This window comes from Vombatus ursinus, unplaced genomic scaffold (assembly GCF_900497805.2).
Source record: "Vombatus ursinus unplaced genomic scaffold, bare-nosed wombat genome assembly UNPS02014832.1, whole genome shotgun sequence".
Lineage (NCBI taxonomy): Eukaryota > Metazoa > Chordata > Mammalia > Diprotodontia > Vombatidae > Vombatus > Vombatus ursinus.
The window spans coordinates 35774984-35795165 of record NW_020954610.1 but is presented as its reverse complement, the minus strand read 5'-3'; the positions used below and the strand labels follow the sequence as shown (position 1 = coordinate 35795165).

General features: G+C 36.8%; 1 protein-coding gene across 1 annotated transcript in view; it reads left to right on the top strand.

Moving 5' to 3' along the window:
- TMC1 (transmembrane channel like 1) overlaps positions 1-20182 on the top strand; it is a 125696-nt gene that overhangs the window by 38296 nt on the left and 67218 nt on the right. Inside the window, exons 6-8 of the mRNA XM_027839375.1 lie at positions 2584-2665; positions 12359-12465; positions 16371-16469. Of these exons, the coding sequence (XP_027695176.1) occupies positions 2584-2665; positions 12359-12465; positions 16371-16469 (288 nt within the window). The remainder of the gene's footprint in view (positions 1-2583; positions 2666-12358; positions 12466-16370; positions 16470-20182) is intronic.

Below are 20182 nucleotides of genomic sequence, written 5' to 3'. Positions count from 1 at the left end.
TGACCTTGGGCAGATCATGTGATATCTCTGGGCTTCTTTCCATGGGAATCATAAATCTAGAGTTAATAGGGACCTCAGAAGTTATCTAGTCTAAACCCCTCATTTTACAGATTAGGCAACTGAGGTCCAGGAAGGTTAAAGATTTTGCCCAAGGTAAAACAAGAACAACAACAACAAACCATCAGAAATAAGAGTTAAACCCGAGTTAAACCCAGGTCCTCAGACTTCAGATCTTGAACACTCAATGCTTGCACCATAATGCCTCTCTGTGTCTGGTAAGGTCAAGTCAACAAGCATGTGTTAAGTGCCTACTAAGTACCAGGCACTTTGCTGAGCACTAGGGATACAAAGAAAGGCAAAAACAATCCATCTTTTTGGGAGTTCACTGTCTAGCTTGACCAAATCCGAACTTCTCTGAACCTCTTTTCTCTTCATTGTAAAATAAGAAAGTTGGACAAAGTCATATCTAAAGTGTCTCAAAACTCCAAATCTATTCATTGCTGGGAAACTTCCCCAAAATTCTCTGACATGGTAATAGTTTTCTTATGGCCACATGGTCAATTGGGGTAGGAAGCCAAGCGACCTAAATAGCTATCATGCCTATAAAGTTAGGCCATTTCTTCCATACTTTCAGATTTGTTGACTTTCTCTGTTGTGAAAGTTGCTTTATACTGTTGATGCTTCTAGAAGAGGAAGCCGCTGAAATGATAGCAGCAAAGCCAAGTACACTATTATTACTCTGAAGGAGTTTACTGTTTGACATTCACATCTGCTTTTCCCAGGCACAATCATAACAAAAGTTAAGCAAATGAGGCACTTTCCTCAGGAACGGGAAGCTGAAGGGGACAGAAAAAAATATGTATCTCCTATTCCATTATCTCAAGCAGGCCGTACCATTGGGATAGAATATTTTTGCTGCAGGTGCAAAATCGGCTAGTTATGGTATTATCTCTAGGCACAGATGATCCATGGCACCCAGGATTACCCTTTTTCCCATTTACCAGTTGGATTACCAGGCCAATTTTCCTGCTTGCCAAGGGTATGCTACATACCCCTATATAAATGTTTAACAACAGGCTCTCTAAAAAAAAATGAACACAGGACACATTTTTTTTTCATCATATTATGAACATTTTGTCTATCACTTTCTTAACTCTAGACAATCAACAAAACGACAAACCAAGTCCTGATCTGTAGTATTTGCAGATTTCTGAAGTGTAAATGCACACACTGAAAATTTAACAACTAGCTCGTGCAAGCCATTTAGAACAGGCTCCAGTACACTCTTGCTGTTTCTTATACTTTTGAACTAGTTTCTGCCCTTTAATCCATGCTGAATCAATTAATCATTTGAGCATTCAATCAAGGGGCAGCTAGGTGGCTCAGTGAATAGAGCCACTGGCCCTGGACCTGAGTTCAAATCCAGTCTCAGGCACTTAGCTCTGTGACCCTGGGTGAATCACTTAACTTCTGCCTGCCTCAGTTTCCTCATCTTTAAAATGAAGACAATAATAGCACCTACCTCCCAGGGTTATTGTGAAGATCAAATGAGATAATTGTTAAAATACTTGGCATTGTTCCTAGCACATAGTTAGCTCTATATAAATGTTAGCTCTTATTAAGTCCTTACTACGCAATAGGTTCTGAGAACACAATGACAAAAGTGAAGGCACTCCCTGCTCTTAGGGAATGTACATTCTAATAGGGGAGAACAGGTGTGAATTAATAAATTCAAGGCAGCATTGGAGGGTAGAGCACTAACTAGTAGCTGAAGGGAATCCAGAACATCTTCAAGGCGGGGCTGGAATTTGAAGTGGAGAATAATACATGGTTTTGGATTTCTCTGCTTTCGACATGTTTTACACTACAGAATTGACTCTTATTATTGGTTGGGTTCTGTCCGTGTAGTCGTATGGAATCCTGGAATTCTCTGCACATTTGCAAAAGGGATGAGGGGTGCATTGATCAGGGAAAGAGTGATGCCTTAAGAGTCAGATGATATGAGTTCTTGTTCTTGTTCTTGTTCTGTCATTAACTCACAATGTGACCTGAAGCAGGTCACTTCCTAACCCTGGGTGTCAGTTTCCTCATTTGTCACATGAAAGATTTGGACTAGTTGACCTCTAAGATTTCTCCTAGGTCTGACATTCTAAGATTACCTAGTTCATCTCTTAACCACATAACAATGTTTCCCCTCAGATTGTAGATTTAAAACTGTTTTTCAATCAATTAATCAATCAACAAGCATTTATTAAGTGCTTACTATGTTCTAGGCACTAAGTGGGTTATATTAAAAAAAATGAAGGAAACAGTCCTTGCCCTCAAGGGGCTTACAATCTACTCTCTATTATGGTCTCCTCCATTGAATTGACTAGATGTAGCCTTGTCTAGGAACAGGGCTGGGTAATGGGTAGAGGAGTTTGGAATTTTCTGTCCTCTTCCCTCTTTTGCAAGAAGGTTCAGTGCTCCATGGTGGTCCATTGGTTCACACACTTGATGTTCCATGTAGTCTTAGTGGGGTTCATTCTCCATTTGACTTGATTTTCAACAATCTGAGAACCAATGATTGTGTCTTCTTTTCAGAAATGGGCAAAATTTCTTCGTGATTTTGAAATCTTCAAGCAGGCATGTATACCATGGGAAAATAAAATCAAAGCTGTTGAAAGTAAGTGCTAATTAAACCATGGTGGGGGGTGGAGTAGCAGGGGAAGGGAGATTGTCTAGGATAAATTGTTGATTTCAGCCAGATTTGCCAAGTTTGTCAAATGTCTTTCCCTGTCTTTGACCCATTAGAAAGAAAGAAAAAAGGAAAAAAAAAACCCACCTCTTTATAGTTGTCTCTTTCATGCTGTGAAGCTTCCTATAGTGTAAATAATTATACATATTGAGTATGTATCAGCCCAGGAGAAAGAGTCATTTAGCTCCACCCTCACTTCTTAGATTACAGCAAAACTTTTTTTATATGACTCTGTGTTACTTTCTGCTCTATACAGGCTGAATGATGCCATGTGCAATGACAACTCACCATATTGTTATTCTTATGATGAATATAACATTAAATGTGTGTGATCCTTATGAATATGATACAGTAATCCTAACAATTAACAATGAATTTTTTTTAATAGGGAGTCTATTTTAGGACTCATTTTAAAATTTCTGCTATATAATAAACATTGATAAGGTAGGATGTGCCGGTCGCACCGTGCACTCTCCTCCTATAAGGAGCAGGCTGCCAGGGTCATACTTACCAGTCTTCAGTGCCCACCTGGATAAACACAGAGACGAGCCGATCAGGAGGTGCAAACACTCGAGCTTTATTCAGAGGCCATCACAGCAAGGCCAAGCAGGAAAGCCAGAGCAAGAGAGCAGGAGCAAGAGAGAGCGAGCTCCGACCCCTACCGCCCCTATATACCTTCCTAGCCCCTCCTCCTCAGCCCGCCTACTAGTCATTGATTGTAGGATCAGATACCGGAAGGGGATGTCTGGGGTTAGCGCTGCACCAAGGGAGAGGACGTGACACAGGAGGCTAGGCCCGGATACAGGAAGGAGACGTCTGGGGTTAGTGCTGCACCTAGGGAGAGGACGTGACAAAGGAAGCTCGTTCTCTGCCGTCCCACTCCCACATGGCACAGCCCCTGCCTTAGGAGCACATGCTCCGGCTACTTCCCCGTATCCTGTTCCTACCCCATCTTGCCACAACCCCCACGTGGCAGTAGCCAACATCAGACAATCCCTCACAGTAGGAAGCTGCCATATAGATAACGGAGAAAATTCATTTTCTAATCAAAAAGTTTAATAGGTAAAGTATCCCAGGATTTTAAGATCGATTCCATTACTTAAAAATTAATTAAAATTTTTAAAATTTTGTTTTGACATATCACTTAATAAACAAGACTGGCCTTCTCCTTAGTAGAGATAGGGATGTGGACTAGACCTACAATTTTATTCATTGATTCCTGAAATTTCTTCATGAAGAAACTACTAGTAAATGTCAGCAACTTCTCTACAACTTATATAATAGTCTTAAAGGGGTATAGGGCTTTCTAGAGCGCTGACAAGTTAAATGATTTGTTCAGGGCTGCATAAGCAATGGATGTCTTCCTGTTCTAAGACCAATGTTCTATCCATAATATCATACACTTTGTCCTTTATAAAGGTAGAGCATAAAGTCATCTAATCTAGAGAAATGACAACTGCCAGCAAATGTAACTCCCCACTCCTATCACTTACATTTTAATGGAATACATAGAAGTGGGTGTTTTTTTTCCTATCTCTATCATTTAGAACCAACGTTCATTGTATTTGACCTGAATTATGTTGCACTGAGTCTTGTCCTCTCTGAAGTGATTGCAGTCATTATGTATATCGTGCTTTGGATTCTGCTCTTTAGCAACCTATAAATAATTTCCTTAATTAAGAAGAGAATTCAAGAAAATATGGAAATAGTTTTTATTGAAAGCCCAAATCAAGCAGTCACCTTGCTGTAATTTCCCAATGCTTTGATATCCAGGGATTTTGAATAGGATCTGATTCCCACCCCCTCCCGCCACACACACACACACACACACACACACACACACACACACACACACACACACACTTCTTCTCTAAATCATGAGAAAAGAGCTCCCTGCAGGTTAAGTAAAATGGCATGGAATTAAAATAGTGACTCAATAGAAAGATAACCCAGGTGATACTTTCTTGATATGATTGGATAACTTTTGGTAATTTATCTCCCTCTTTGGTCTCTGATCCTGTCTCTTACTTTAAAATGGAAACAATTTAAATTACCAAATTAATCGTTACTTATTTTTATCTGGGGTGTGGTGGAAAGAGTACTGCAGTCATAGAGTCTAGGTTTAAATCTCAGCCATAACGTATACCACCTGAGTGATCTTAATCAAGTCACATGATCTTTCTGATTTTGTTTCCTCATCTGTTATGTGAAAGACTTCGGCTAGACAAACTCTAAGCTCTAAATCTATGATGCAGTATTTTAGTTTGTAAAACATTTTTCTCATAACTATTGAGGCAAGTACTGTGAGTACCATTGTTCCCCTTTCACAGATGTGAACACTAAGGCTAAAAAAAGGTTAAGTGAATTGCTCAGAGCACAGAACTGGTAAGGAGTAGGAGCTAGAGTGCAGATTTGAAGCCAATTCTTCTGACTTGGCATAATGCTCTTTCTACTATATCATGGAAGTGACACTTCAACCATTTCAAAATAAAAGATATACAGTGGAAGCTTTTGGCTGCATCTTCACAGCAGTACTATGGAGCACACCAGATAATACTTCCATTCACTTCACAACCTTCAGATCTATGATTCTAGTCTAGCGGAAGGAACACTGGGTTTAGAGGAAGAAGATGAATTCTACTCCCAATGCTACACTGACTAGAGTTTTCTTCCTCTGGAAAATGATAAGGTTTGTGTAAGTGATCTTCAAATTTCTTTCTGATAGTTTTGCCATTTTCCAGTAAATTTCAGATATATGTTATTGCTTCCCAACTTTCTCTGTTATGATCTTCCAAGGTCTTGATAGAAAAAACCTTGATTTATCTAATTACTTTGAGTCCATTTCACTTCAACCTAAATGCCAATCTGCTCAAACTTGTCAATATCTAACTTTCCCTCTGAACATAAGACTCTCCTAAGATTCATTCATTCCTTGCTGCTCCCATACCTGTCATGCTCACAGACATTGCTCCTCACTCACCAAACTAAACACCACACATGCATTAACCTTAGTTGTTTTGTTTCTTGTTCATTCCCATTGTAACCTCCTTGGCAAAGTCTCAGCTCCAGTATGTGTGTGGGCTACTCTTCATACGAGAAACAATCTCAAAGAACTTGTTTGTTATTAATGACTTAGTTTGTCTTCTGATGACCTTGACCCAATCTCTTCTGATTTGACATAAGTGTAGCCTTCTGGAGGTCATCTCCCACTGGCCCTCCTCCCCCATCCCAATCCTGTAGGTGACCAATGAATCTTGTGCCACTTCTTCAAGGCTGGGTCTTATCCTCTCATCTTATCTTCCCCTGAATTTCTTCAGACAAAATGCTTGTGAATAATAAAACTATACATTCTTAAAGATAAAGCTGAATCTAACAAGATTATTGTGAGTACTGTTAAGGAGCTTTCAATTTCCCGTCCTTGACCTAAGCCAGCTGAGGTCCAGAGTGCCCCTCCTCCATACCTCTATCCCCTTTCCTGTCTCGAGTGATCTCAACTCCCAGCAAAGTTTAACTACCAGGACAGCTATAGCAAAAATGAATTATTTAAATAATAATGGGCTTTTCCCACCTGCATTATCTAGTCAGATTTCCTAGTTAAGCTGTCCTGAATTCACCTATAATGAGACTTCACTTCATTTGTATAAAACTAAGCTGTATTTGTTGATTGACTCATTACAGAGTATTTTAAAGGATAGGTTTCTACAGCTGTTCTTGAAAAGCATGCCTATGACATATTAGAAGAGCAAAGAAGGTAGAGGTTCATATATCCCACAATTCTTTTGACAACACACACTCTACACACACAACAGCTACAGGTTGTTTTTCTTAGAGGCATTTTTTTAAAATCATAATTAGTCATATAATGAAATGGTAGTGATTTGATGGCATGAGGCAGTGATTTCTTGATTTATTGCATATTTACTATTTTTGCATGAGGTTATTATGCAAGCACACATATTTTTAACTATACAAAAAAGGTTTGATTTCTTAAACTATTAAATGAAAATTATGAAGAGAATATATTATTTTGACTGATAGCTGAGAGGAAGCATAAAGATCTATACACTGTTAACTTCTTAGACTTGGTTTAGAAGTTATCCTATCAAAGAAAGACGACTAACATAAACTGACACCAAGAAGTTTTCATTCAATTTTTCAAAATTGTTAATTGCTTGCTAAATGCAATGCAGGTGCTGTGATTATAAGATGAAAAAAAATTTTCTGCCCTCTAGGAACTTAGATTTTATTTTACCTAGGAAATACATTTAACAGATATATAAATACAATATAATTCAAGGAGGAGGGGAAGAGGAGGAAGAAGCTGAGTAGAGCCCTAGAGAAAGCTAACTTGGTCATACTTGCACCTTTGGGATATTATTTTGGTAGTTGCACAGAAGATGAACAGAAGAAGGAATCTGGATGTATGAATGACTTGGCTAAGCCAGTGGTCAATTTTAGATATCTAAGCAAGTGAAAGATCAAATTTGAAATGTTACTATGGTGTTGTGAAAAGAACCTTGGATTTGGAATCAGTGAGACTTCTGTTCTGATCCAAGCTCTACAGCTTACTGCCTACATGACTGAGCAAGTCATAGAACCAGCCTTTCTGGGTTTGTTTTCTTCTCAGTAGAATGAAGGGGTCAAGCTCTAAGTTCTCATCTATCTATAAATCTGTGATTCCATGACCAGATTATTTTACGATTACTGGACAGCAAACCATTAAAAGAGTTAGATGGGAAAAAATAGCTTACCAAGATCCTAGAAAATATATATCTCTTAACAAATTGCCTACATTGTTGTTTTTTTTTGTGCTTAATCTTATAATAACTTCACTTAAAGTATTATAGCTGGAAGGCATTGTTGTGTGAAGAGTGGAAGGTATTTGGTTGTTAGAAATTCCTTGCCATTCCATTGACGGCTGAGAATCTGTGAGCTAGACACTCTCTGAATCTCTCTGACCTTCACCTTCCTCATTAAGAAAAAACAAATTAAAAACATGTACCCCAGAGCTCTTCACAGAGATGCTTGAAGAAACTGAATGGTATTTTGGATGCTAGAGGGTGTTATTGGAATGCTAAGCCCGTGAAAGACACATGAACAAAGCCCAAGGGTTACCCACAGGGTTGCTCTTTATTAACAATGCTTTCCTGAACAGCTTGCTGAAGACCCTTGACACTTTGACCTCTGGGAAGCAGACCCTATTTGAAACCCAAATTAGTATTTCAGCCACTCTAGAGAAGATTAAATAGTTGTCCATCTTTTAAAAATATTGATGGTTTTTTATTTTTATACTATATTCATTTAAAATTTTGTTTTTCTTCTGAATTTAATGCATATCAATTAAAAAGAATATTTCATTTACCAAATAGAAGAGGAAAAGAGGATAACAAATAAAACTGTGAATCTCTTTATGTACAGCTTGCTTTTTTAACTTTAATAATTATACATTTAACATTTAAAATATGTACTTCTTTTCTGTATTTCCTTCTGACTTCTTTCTGTTTTCTGTAGTACATTTGAAAAAGGCTTCAATGCCCCATTTTTCCTTCTTCTTTCTTTTGATAACACTATCACTAGCTCCCCCTCCCACCAATCCATCTCTATGTAAAAAGGAAAAATGAAACACTGGTACTGTAACAAATAATAATCAAGCAAAACAAATCTGCACAACTGCCAACATCATATTTGTTACTGAATATCTTCCCTTGCCTCCCCCCAAAACTATTCTTGTAAACAATGATTAGAAAAGAAAAGAAAAAATTAGCGAAATAGCCAACACATCCACCCTGTCTGACAGTATTTTCAATATTCAACACCCATATTCCCTTGCTTCTGTATTCACATATCCTCAAGATTTGTCTCGAGATAAGTTTAATCACTATAATTACATATTCAATTTTGTTTTAATATCCTTTCCCTTGAGATGATGTAGTCATTATGTATATTACTTTGGGCTGACAAAACCAATAACAACAAGAAAGAGATTGAGTTGGTCATATAGCAAGGGCAGGGGTTGACAGGTGGATAGCATCTCGACATCAAAGTGTCAAAGGTCTTCAGCAAGCTGTTTGGGAAAGTATTATTAATATAGTGCACTTTAGGGCAGTTGAAGTTTTCCCTTGGTATCCTTCATGTCAGAGAAATCAAGAAAAGCCTATACAACACATAAAGTAGATACCCTATGCCAAAGCCCCCCCCAAAAAAAACCAAACCCCAAATAGGGTCATGAAGAGTTGGACATGACTGAAACACTTAAACAACATCATACTTATCCTTGCTAATTTCAATGAATACTGAAGTGTTCAGATGGATCGTTGAACTCACTGAAGTGGATATTCCTTCCACCTATGTAGATCTCAACATATATTCTCAACCTGTGGGATTCTTTTCTATGTCTTTATTCAACTTCTCCAGGGAAAATAACAATATCTGACTTGCGGTGCTTTACCCTCTCAGGGTCTCAATTTCTTTATTCATCAGTGAAATGTGGAGATTGGTCTTGTTGAACCTTAAGGTTAAAGTTTGAAAATATGATTTGCCCTGGGGTAATTTAAGTCCTCCAGAAAATTATTTTATCCAACTTGGGGCCACTTAATGCCTTCTCTTTCCTTGTTCAGTGGTCCTTGGATGAGAACCTTGCACGAAAGTATTTTGTTTCCAGGCAAGAATTTATTGATCCTGGATAACTGTAGAAGTGAGCAGGCTCCTTCTTCAGGTAATGAATTTGTAATCCATTCCATTCAATAAAATGTGGAGTGACCTGAGCCATGAGGCATCCTTAGCTGATTAAGTGCCCACTGGGTCCTTATTAGAGAAAATAGATAACCTGGTAATGAAAAGATATGAAATCATTGGGAGCCAACTAAATGATCAAATGTCAAAAGAGGGGCAGAGCTGCTTTAGCATTAATGTTATCTCAGATAATGTGTCTGGTTACAATGGTTTGTCATGTTTATCAAAACCAGATACTATTAGAATTTTTTTTTTTTACTTCTTACACTTCCATGACATAAAATATAGATGTACCTTTCTTAAATTATGCTCAAGTGATTTCTTATGCAGGAATGCAATTATGATCATAAATTGGATTTAGATTTAGAGCTACTAATCTCTGAGGTTCTATTCCTACTCTATCATTCTATTGTATCCTATTCTATCCTTTTTTTTGGAGGATGGAGGTATACCTGTGATTTCATTGATGTAGAGAACTTCTAGGGAAGCTTCTTGAGGGCAATAACTGTTTCTTATTCGTCTTCTTAATATTATTATTAGCTTCCATAGTGTCTAGGCACTTCATTTTATTGAATCAAATTGAACTATTTAATTTTATTAAATACTCTAGGGAGAAACTAACAACTATATGTATTTTTTTAACTTACAGTGATAATCACAGAATTACTTGCCTCTGTAAAAGTAAAAGATTTCAAATGTCTTCTCTTTATTGTTGCTACTCCTCTTCCTACTCTTTTTTTTGGGGGGGAGGTAAGGGTGGAGAACGGGCTAATATTAGTTTGAATATTATTTCATTCCTTTCAGTTAACCATAATATTAAATAAAGAGAACTTTCCATTATCCAAAGGTTCTAGATGAATATAGAAGTTACTGGAAAATTTCATCTTCTCCCACACAGCTGCTGAACAACAATGCCTGTGGACACATGAACTTGGCAGGCAGAATCAGTTATAGTGGTTCTCTGGGATGAAGGCATTGTATAACTGTGAGAAGAAATGCTTAGCTTTGAATAGTAACAAACTGTGGCAACAACAGTCTGAGCTACAAAGTAGCTTTCCCTTGTTTGAAGAACGTTCACTCTGCTTTTATTCCCCCAACTTGCACTAGCATGAACACTTGCACGTTGGTTACCAAAAGGGGTAACTGATACCTCAATTAACCCTGTGCGTGTTACTCTCTACATTCTATAGTTCCAGAGTTCCCACTGGTGTGCTTCCCAATAACAATCAACCAATAGACTCAATCAGCTTTTAGTGAAGGCATTTACTAAGAAAATATGAGAATAGTTGGTTCAAAACATTCCCCTTCAAAACTTATGGCTCACTCTTGAAAAATATATACAGCACCCATGAGAAGAATGGCCTCACATGTAGGATATCACTAGTAATGAGGTAGACATGTAGGGACCATGTGTGGCAAAAAAAGGTTAATTCATAATTCCTGGTACAACTTATGCTCTTCTTTCATCCCGGGCCTCCTTGGACTAAGTTGCTCATTTAGGCTCTGAGGATCAATTCTTTCACTGAGTTCAAAACCAGCACTTCTTTCATTCTTGAGGGGTCATGTTCCTTGAAGCTGCCACCTTCCTTCAGTGATTCTTTGAATTTATTTGTCCTTTAGGTGTCTTTCAACTCCTAGTGTAGACCATTTCCTTGTTATCAGCTGCTATACTCTGCAGATACCTCAGATGTCTCCTTGAAGGCCTTCCAGGATTTTGGGATCTTTCAAAACTCAAACTTATTTCTTGTCCTAAAATAGATAGATAGATAGATAGATAGAGAAAGAGATAGATGTAGGTATAGATACATGCATTTTCTCTAACTGTCCCCCTATGCCTGGAATGCTCTACCTCCTCAATTCTGACTAGTGACCTCTCTGGCTTCCTCTGAGTCCCAACTAAAACCTTACCTTCTATAGGAAATCTTCCTGAATTGTTCTTAATTCCAGTGCCTTCCCTCCTACTTTTAATTATTTCCTATTTATCCTATATGTAGCTCACTTTGTATTTATTTGTTTGCATGTTGTCTCTCCCATTAGATTCTAAGCTCTTTGAAGGCGTGGGCTATCTTTTGCCTCTTTTTATATCCTGAGCACTAAGCACAGTGCCTGGCACGGAGTGGGTACTTAATAAATGTTTTAATTGACTGATATATCAGTATACTTGTTCACCTAAGATCAGGAAAGAATAAACACAAAGATACAGAAGCAGCATTGGCTGGGTAGGGGAATGGGGCCAACTGCCCCTCTCTTCTAATTTGATGTAGGCAGCTCAAAACAGTCCAGCTTTACTGACTTACCAGGAAGGAAAGAGAGAGTCAAAGATATATATTGCACCTCTTGTATATATCACCATATTGTAGTAGATAGAAATCCATCCTTGGAGCCAGGAAAACCTGGATTTAAGTGGCTCCTCTGGTACGTATTGGCTATACGATCCTGGGCAAATTACTGAAATTCTTACAGTTCTTGAAAGCTCTCTGAGACTAGAAGTTTCAGATAAGATACTGACTTGCTAGAGAGAGTTTCTCGCCAGGGAGTTTGCTATACCAGTGAAATCACAGGTCTAATTCCTATCCGTAAATGACTCATCAGCCAGTTATGGAATTCTTCATTTTCCCACAGTATTAAATCCTTTGGTGATAAATCATACATGGTTAGCTGTAGGCTCACACAAGTTCCACAAGGTAGAATAGAACCAGGCAGAGAATATCTGCACATGCAATTTAAAGGCTTGGTTGCCAAATATTCTTTCCAGTCACACCTATGAACAGGGGAAGAGTGTTGGTTTTAGAGTTAGAGAACAGATGTGATATTTTCAGCTAAAATTTTGTCTTGGGGTGGTAAGAAAAATAAGAATTTCTTTTGATTCCTTTTTTCTCCTTTCTATAGGCCAGTTTGGATCATCAGTTGCCTCTTATTTTCATTTCTTGCGGTGGATGTATGGAGTGAATATGGTTCTCTTTGTACTGACATTTAGCCTTATCATGCTACCCGAGGTGAGACTATGATTACTAATTTGGAAATCACATTTAAGTAAGTTTCGCACTGGACCAATAACTCTCAAAAGGTTTTTTTTGTTATCCTTAAGGAAGAGTAAGATGATTGCCAGGTGATTTAGAGATGTCAAAATATTACCCTTATGGGGATGTTCTGATGCCTTTGGGCTTTTGGACAAGTTTGCTATAGAGACCTACTTACTAATGACCTCAGGAATATATGTTTCTGATTTTTGAAAGGAAGAGTAGCTTGTTGTATGACTTTTTTTCCTAGAGAAAATCCATCCAGGCAATCAGACACACAGAAGGTAGGGTTGGATGGGGAGAGTCGTACTTAAGCTGAGCACTTAAGCTGAGCACAAGTCTAGAAGTAGCGTGAAAAAGGAGACAGATTGGGTAGGAAAGTGGATAGCAGGGCTAATGCGAGGAAGGAGGTAGGGCAGGTTCAGAGCATGAGACAAAATGCAGTGTCTGCATAAAATTGACCAGAACTCTTTGCCTAATGATTATCCAGAGATGCGTGATTCACTTTATGGGAGAAGAAAAGTGACACTATACAATAATTTTCAAAATATTTTGCTCAGTGCAAACATTTCTTCAACTTAAATTGACAAATATTTATTGAATGCTTATTTTATACCCCACTTCCCATAGCCAGGGATCACTGTTCAGTTGCATGAACTAGCTTGGGTAAAAATAATATCTTACATTTCAATATTAGCTTTAACTTTACAGAACACTTTCATGCTTATGATCTCATTTGATCATATCGTAACTCTCAAAAATAAGGTTAGTATTACCTTTATTCAACAAATGAAGAAACTAAATCACTGGGAAGATAATGGATTTGCCCTCAAGGAGCTTATACTTGGCCAGATGAGAAAGCTATATCAATAATCTAGGCAGCAGGTAAGAACTGGAACTAGGGTGGTTGCTAAGTGATAAGAAGTATGCACACATACACACACACACACACTCACATACATACACATACACTCACATACAAACACACATATAAAATCCTGTGAAATGACAAGACTTCACAACAGATTGTATAGGTGGGGTGATTCCAAGTGAGGAGTGAAGGACAACACTGAGATTGAAACCCTGGGAAATTGGGAGGATGGTGGTGCCTTCATAGACAAGAAATTCCAGAAAAGCTAAGAATCACAGAGTCATAAATGTAGAGCTGGAAAGGCTCTTAGAGACCATTGAGCCCAATCTCCTCATTTTACAGACAAGAAAACTGAATACTAGAAAGATCAAAGGACTACAGGTGGGGATATAATTAATAAGTTCTATTTTGACCATGATGAGTTTGATATGTCTATGGAACATCTAATTTGAAATGGATATGTAGGATTTTATTTCAGAAGAGAAACTAGGGTTGGACATGTTTGAGAATCATCTTTATGGAGATGTTAACTAAGCTCTTGGGAGTTGATGATATCATCAAAGGAGAGAATAGAAAGAGAGAAGAGAAAGAAGAGGGCCCAGGGAAGAACTTTTAAGGCCATCCTTACTTTGGGGAAGTAAGAACAATGAAGATTCAGTGAAGATGACTATGAAGGAATAGTCAAGCAGGTCGGAAAATAAGAGAGATCAATGTTATGAAAACCCAGAGAGCAGAGAATATCCAGAAGCTGATTAATAGTGTCTGATATTCCAGAAAGGTCAAGAAAAATGAAAATTTAGAACGTTGACATTAAATTTGGCAATTAAGAGATTCTTGACAAATTTGGAGAAATCAGTTTCATTAGAACGATGAGGTCAGAAGTCAGTACATTTGGGTTTAGAAGATAGAAGAAAAGTGGAGGCAATCAGTATATAGATTTTTTTCAAGGAGTTTAGAGAAAGAAAAGGGAGATATGAACTGATAGCTAGCTAGTAATAGCCAGTGCAGAATGAAATTTATAGTGGACCAATCAGCATAATTTTGTGACCTCTTCCAGTTCCGTTCAGCAGTCTATGAATAGGAGCAAAAGAGACAGATGAAAGCAGTAATTCAGGTTTGGACATATCATGATATACCATGAAAGAAGGAAGGAAGGAAGTGAAAAGGAGGGATTTATTAAGTGCCAACTATATTCCAGGTACTGTGCTAAGCATTTTACAAATATTGTCTCATTGGATCCTCATGATAACCCTGTAAGATAGGTGCTATTTCTAACCCCTTTTTTAGTTAAAGAAATTGAGACAAATAGAAGTTAAGTGACTTGCCCAGGGTCATAGCTAGTAAGTGTCTGAAGCCATATTTGAACTCAAGCCTTCCTGACTTCAGGTCTAGTGGGCCACCTAGATGCCTCTATACTCTCCAATACGACTGAGGTACAAGGTTTTAGAATAGAGGATAGTGTAAAGTTCAACTGGCTTAAGGGAAGGTTGAGTTTAGGAAGGTAGGAGAGTATTGTCAGTGTAGTGGTCATGGTCTGAGAAAGTGTTGGGGGTTTGAAGGGATTTGGAGCTTGCAGTGAGAATTAAGAGGGTGAGAGGTTAAAAAGCATAGAGAAAGTTAGAATAATAAAAGATTGTGATCAGATAAAGAAATTTCAGAGTACATGAATATGGAGGTGAAATATTTGTGGAAGATGGTAATATCAAGGGTAAGACCATCTCTATGTGTGGCTGAGGTGGAGTGGAGGAGTAGGTCATGGGAACTGAATAGAGTAAGAACCTAGGAAGTTAAGGTACTTAAGGGGACATCAATATGTATGTTGAAGCCACCTAGAATGAGGGCGGGAGTTAGGCAAAGACAAAGACAGTCAGACACTAAACTTACTGAGAAAGGAGGAACTTAATATCCTGTAGGTTAGTAGATAATGGTCACCACAATCTCTATCAGATGATAAATTTGTACAAGGTGAACCTCAAAAAGGAAAGGTTGCTGAGTGATGATAGGAGAGGGAGAATCTGGAAGTGGCAATGAAAATCAAGAAATATTCCAATTTCACTAACACGACCAGTGAGTTGGGGCATATTGGAAAAAGTGTAGCCAGTGCTGAAAATGGGGGAAGCAGTTTCATCAGGAGGGAGTCAATCTCAGTGAATGCCAAAAGGTAGATGGAAGGAGTGAGAAAGGAAAATGTTTTAGATTCAAGGAAGTTCATTAATTATGGAGCAGGTGTTCCAAAGGGTCAGTCAGATCTAGAGGGGGCTTTGAGAGAATATTTATAATATGATATTTATAAAGTACATTGCAAACCTTAAAGCACTATATAAATGCTAGCTATTATTATTCAAACTCCAGGCTCTGCCACTTATGACCTGTATGACTTCTGACAGATTACTTATCCTCTCTGGACCTCAATTTCCTCATCTGTAAGATGAAAGACTAGATGACCTCTAGGGTTAGTTACTGTTCTAAATCTATGACTGTTCATGATCTCACTTTCTCCTATTGTAATAGTTCAGCATCTCCCTGGAACAGGAGCTCTTAATTTTTGTTGTGTGTCCTTCCTCCCTGAGGTAATCTGATGATGCCTTCTTAAAATTATGTTTTTAAATGCATGAAATAATAAGATTACAAAAGAAATCAGTTATATTGAATTACAGTTCTCAAAATATTTTTTAAACTAATTTCATGGGCTCCTGGTTAAGAACTGCTACCCTAAAGTCTGATATAAATTAAAATGAACTTTGCAGTTATTTTGGGAACATAGTATACTACATTATGACCAGAAAACAAAACCATTTCTGAAAGCCTTAAATATTAGAAACTGACTCTCCATTAAAAATATTGGGGTCATGTAAATTATATTTTTTAGTGCTTCAAACAGAGTAAGTACTTAAAAAGTGGTTTTCAAATAAATGAAAGAATATACCTTGAAAAAATAAATTAAGGTTGTTTATATATCTTATGCCATGTCTCTGATCACTAACTATTGTTTCAAATTCTGTCTATATAGGCATTATGGGGTTTGCCATATGGAAGTTTACCTAGAAAAACAGTCCCAAGAGCTGAAGAAGCAACTGCCCAGAACTTTGGTGTGCTATATGACTTCAATGTAAGTGTCTTTCCAGAGAAGCATTGCTCTAATGTCCAGAATGGATCTAAATCTTTGAGAATCTAGGGACATGGTTTCTGGAATGTACTCAACATTTCAGAAGCAAAAGTCTCATTCCACTATATTGGAAATGGGTAACAATCTCTTGAAAATCCAATCCAATTCTAAGAATTTTCTTAGCTATGGTGGAGTAATTCTAAATCTAGCCAGCTGTGAGAGCAATTTTTTTGAATAAAACTGTGGCTGAAATTTGGGGGAATAGATAAAGAATGAACCCATACTAGGAGTTGAAAGAAAACAAACCATTCATACTCTACTAGACTGTAAACTCCTTGAGGGCATGGATCAATCATCCCTTATCTTCTGTAACATGTTGTAGGCACCTGAAAGTCTCAGATTTTTAAAGTCAACAAAGTGAAAAAAGAGTCATTCTGATTTATTTTGATTTTTCCTGACAGTTTATAAATGTGCTTTTTTTTTTTTTTGGCAAGGATGGTTGAAATTCTCCTGCTTGTCTGGTAGAATCAAAACTTTCGGACTTGAAAAAGAACCACCCTTCCTTCCTCAATGTATGGACTTCAAGAGTTCTTTGAAATCCCTGGACAATAATAGTACTTGTCGATGATAGGAATATTTTAATTTTTCCACTGCCATATATCTACTTACTGAGAATATTTCATGAATTGGACTTAAATCTTTGGCAATGAGACAGTTTATTTCAAAATTACATCTAGAGCAGAGCTGCTTGAAGTGTTGTAAAGAATTGTGGGGGTGAGGTCTGGTCATCTCATGGAACCCTTGGAAGGCAGCTTAAAGAAAGTAGACAAAGAGACAATAGAATAGAATGGGAAATGAACATAGAAGGAGGAAGAAAAGGAAGTACTTATGATGAGAACTGTTCATACGTTTAATTTGGATGCCATTCCTTTTTTTCAACATATACTGTCTTCCCCACTAGGTTATCAACTTATAAGTGGCCAGAAGTCATATCTTTTGGTTCTTCTGTATATCACACAATGTGATATACAATATAATATACCTTAGAAAGGTCTCAATAAACTTTGTTGACTGACTTTTTGAGGTGAGGAGAGGGACATAGATTTGGAACCAGAAGGGAACTCAGAGGACATCTACTGTAATTCCCTCATAAAGGTTTTTAGTGATTTGCATGAGTCTGGAGACTGGTGTAGTGGATAGAGTCCTAGAGTTGGAATCTGGAATAACTGAGTTCACATCTTTCCTCAGAGATTTTGTAGCTGTGTGACCTTAAGCAAGTTGATTAACCTCTATCAACCTCATCTCATATACAAAATGGGCATAATAGCAGCAACAGGGTTATTAGGATCAAATGAGATAATATGTGTAAAGAACTTTGAAAGCCTTCAAACAATATGTAAATATTAATTATTATTATTATTATTATTATTATTATTATCTATATGGTAAATGACAAAGTTGGGATTTAAACCTAAGTCTTCTCTCTTAAAATCTTATGCTTTTACACTATGTTGCTTCTCTAACCTTCTGAAATCTAAATAATGCTCAACACAAGAAACCATTGGCTCTGAAGGAAAGAAGGGAGCAGCACACTGATTTGAGCAGTGATATAAGCATACTTTTTAAGAGAGGTTCCTAGTTTCTGAGAGAAGAAAATAATCAGTCGTAACCAGGGCAGGGTGATCAAGGCTTAATCCCAGGTCAAAAACATTTAGAGTGTGCTGATGATACTTATTTAGTAGCAGTAAAAAAAAAATAATAATAATGTGCTTAACAGAGAGCAAGAATAATTTGTTAAAAATAGAAAGTTGCCTTTTGGCCTGAGAACTCCTCCCCAACTTTATCTGCCTTATTCCACCACCTCTTTCAACCTTGATTTTATTTAATTTTAAAAGTTAATATAAGAGCATATTTCATGCAGCTTGCCCTGGGGCTGTTTTGTAATGCTTTCCTTGGGCACTGAAATTTCTAGTCCTGGCTCCAATCAAGGTACAGAATAAGCACAATAACCTAATGGAACCAATATTTCCAAGAAGGACATGAAGTCTACCACCTACACAAGGTGGGCCTTTCTCTTTTTTTTTTAAATCTTATTTCTCCTCTCTGTCCCTTTTCCATCTCTTTTCACTCTCCCCTTCTTTATTTTCCTTTTTTTACCCATGCCAAGTATGTATTCCAGATCTTACTTGTGCATATTGTTTGGCCCCACTTGGACCACTTGATGCTGAAAAGGTTGACATTGTCTGGAAGAGAACCCCAGAGTAGGGGGAATGCACTCACAAGAGCATAGGATATCAAGAAGTCCATGAAGATGTGACAGAGAAAGGTGAAATGGGATTAGGGCCCACTTGTCACCCATAAGGGAAGAGTAATGAAAATAAAAAGCCAGAAATTTTTTTGTAGGGGGACACCATTGGTAATAGTATATTCACCTTTTTTATTTTTAATACTATTGATTTGATTTTCTTCCCTTTTTTTAAAATCAAATTAAACAATTATTTATATATTTTTTATTTTTTCATAAAACTGACTCCTAGTTTCATTTATTAATTAATATTTTTTTTTACTCTCAATTTTATTAATCTTACCTTTAATTTTTAGGATTTCCAATTTGGTGTTTAATTGGGTATTTTTAATTAGTTTTTTAATTGCATATCCAATTCATGTCTGCTCTTTCTCTAATTTATTGATGGAATCATTTAGAGATATGAATTTTCCTCTAATCACTGCTTTTACTGTATCCTATAGGTTTTGATATGTTGTCTCATTATTGTTATTCTTTTTAATGAAATTACTAATTATTTCTATGATTTGTTCTTTAACCCAGTCATTCTTTAAGATTAGGTTGCTAAATCTCCAATTAATTTTTAATCTATTTCCTTGGTCCTTTTTTAAATATAATTTTTATTGCATTATGATCTGAAAAAGATATTTCTAATATTTCTGCTTTTCTACTTTTAAATATAAAAATTTTAAGTACTAATATATGGCCAATCTTTGTAAAGGTACCATGAACCACTGAGAAAAAGTGTATTCCTTTCTTTTTCTATTCAAATCTCTCCAGATATCTATCATATCTAGTTTATTTAAAATTCTATTCACTTCCTTAACTTCTTTCTTATTTATTTTTTGTTTAGATTTATCTAGTTCTGAGAGGGGAAAATTAAAGTCCCTATTATTATAGTACTACTATTTATCTCCACCTGTAATTTATTTTACTTCTCTTTAAAAATTTTTGATGCTATAGTATTTGGTGTAGAGGTTCAGTATTATATTGTTTCATTATCTGTGGTACCATTTTAAAAATCAAAATGTAGTTACCCTGTTTATCTATTTTAATTAAATCTATTTTAGCTATAATTTTGTCTAAGATCATAATTACTACCCCTGCCTCTTTTGCATCAGCTGAACCATGATAAATTCTGTTCTAACCTTTCATTTTAACTCTATGTGTATCTCATTTTTTAAATGTGTTTCTTGTAAACAACATATTGTTGGATTCTGATTTTTAATCTATTCTGCTATCCATTACTGTTTTATAGGTGAGTTCATTTCATTCACATTCAAAGTTATTATTACTATTTGTGAATTTCCCTCCATCTTATTTTTACTCACTATTTTCCTTCTTAGTTTCTCTTTTTACCCTATCGCTGTTACCTTATCTTCTCCCCTTACCCTCTTATTCTTTGTTTTGCCCACCTTCTTTTTTTTTCTTT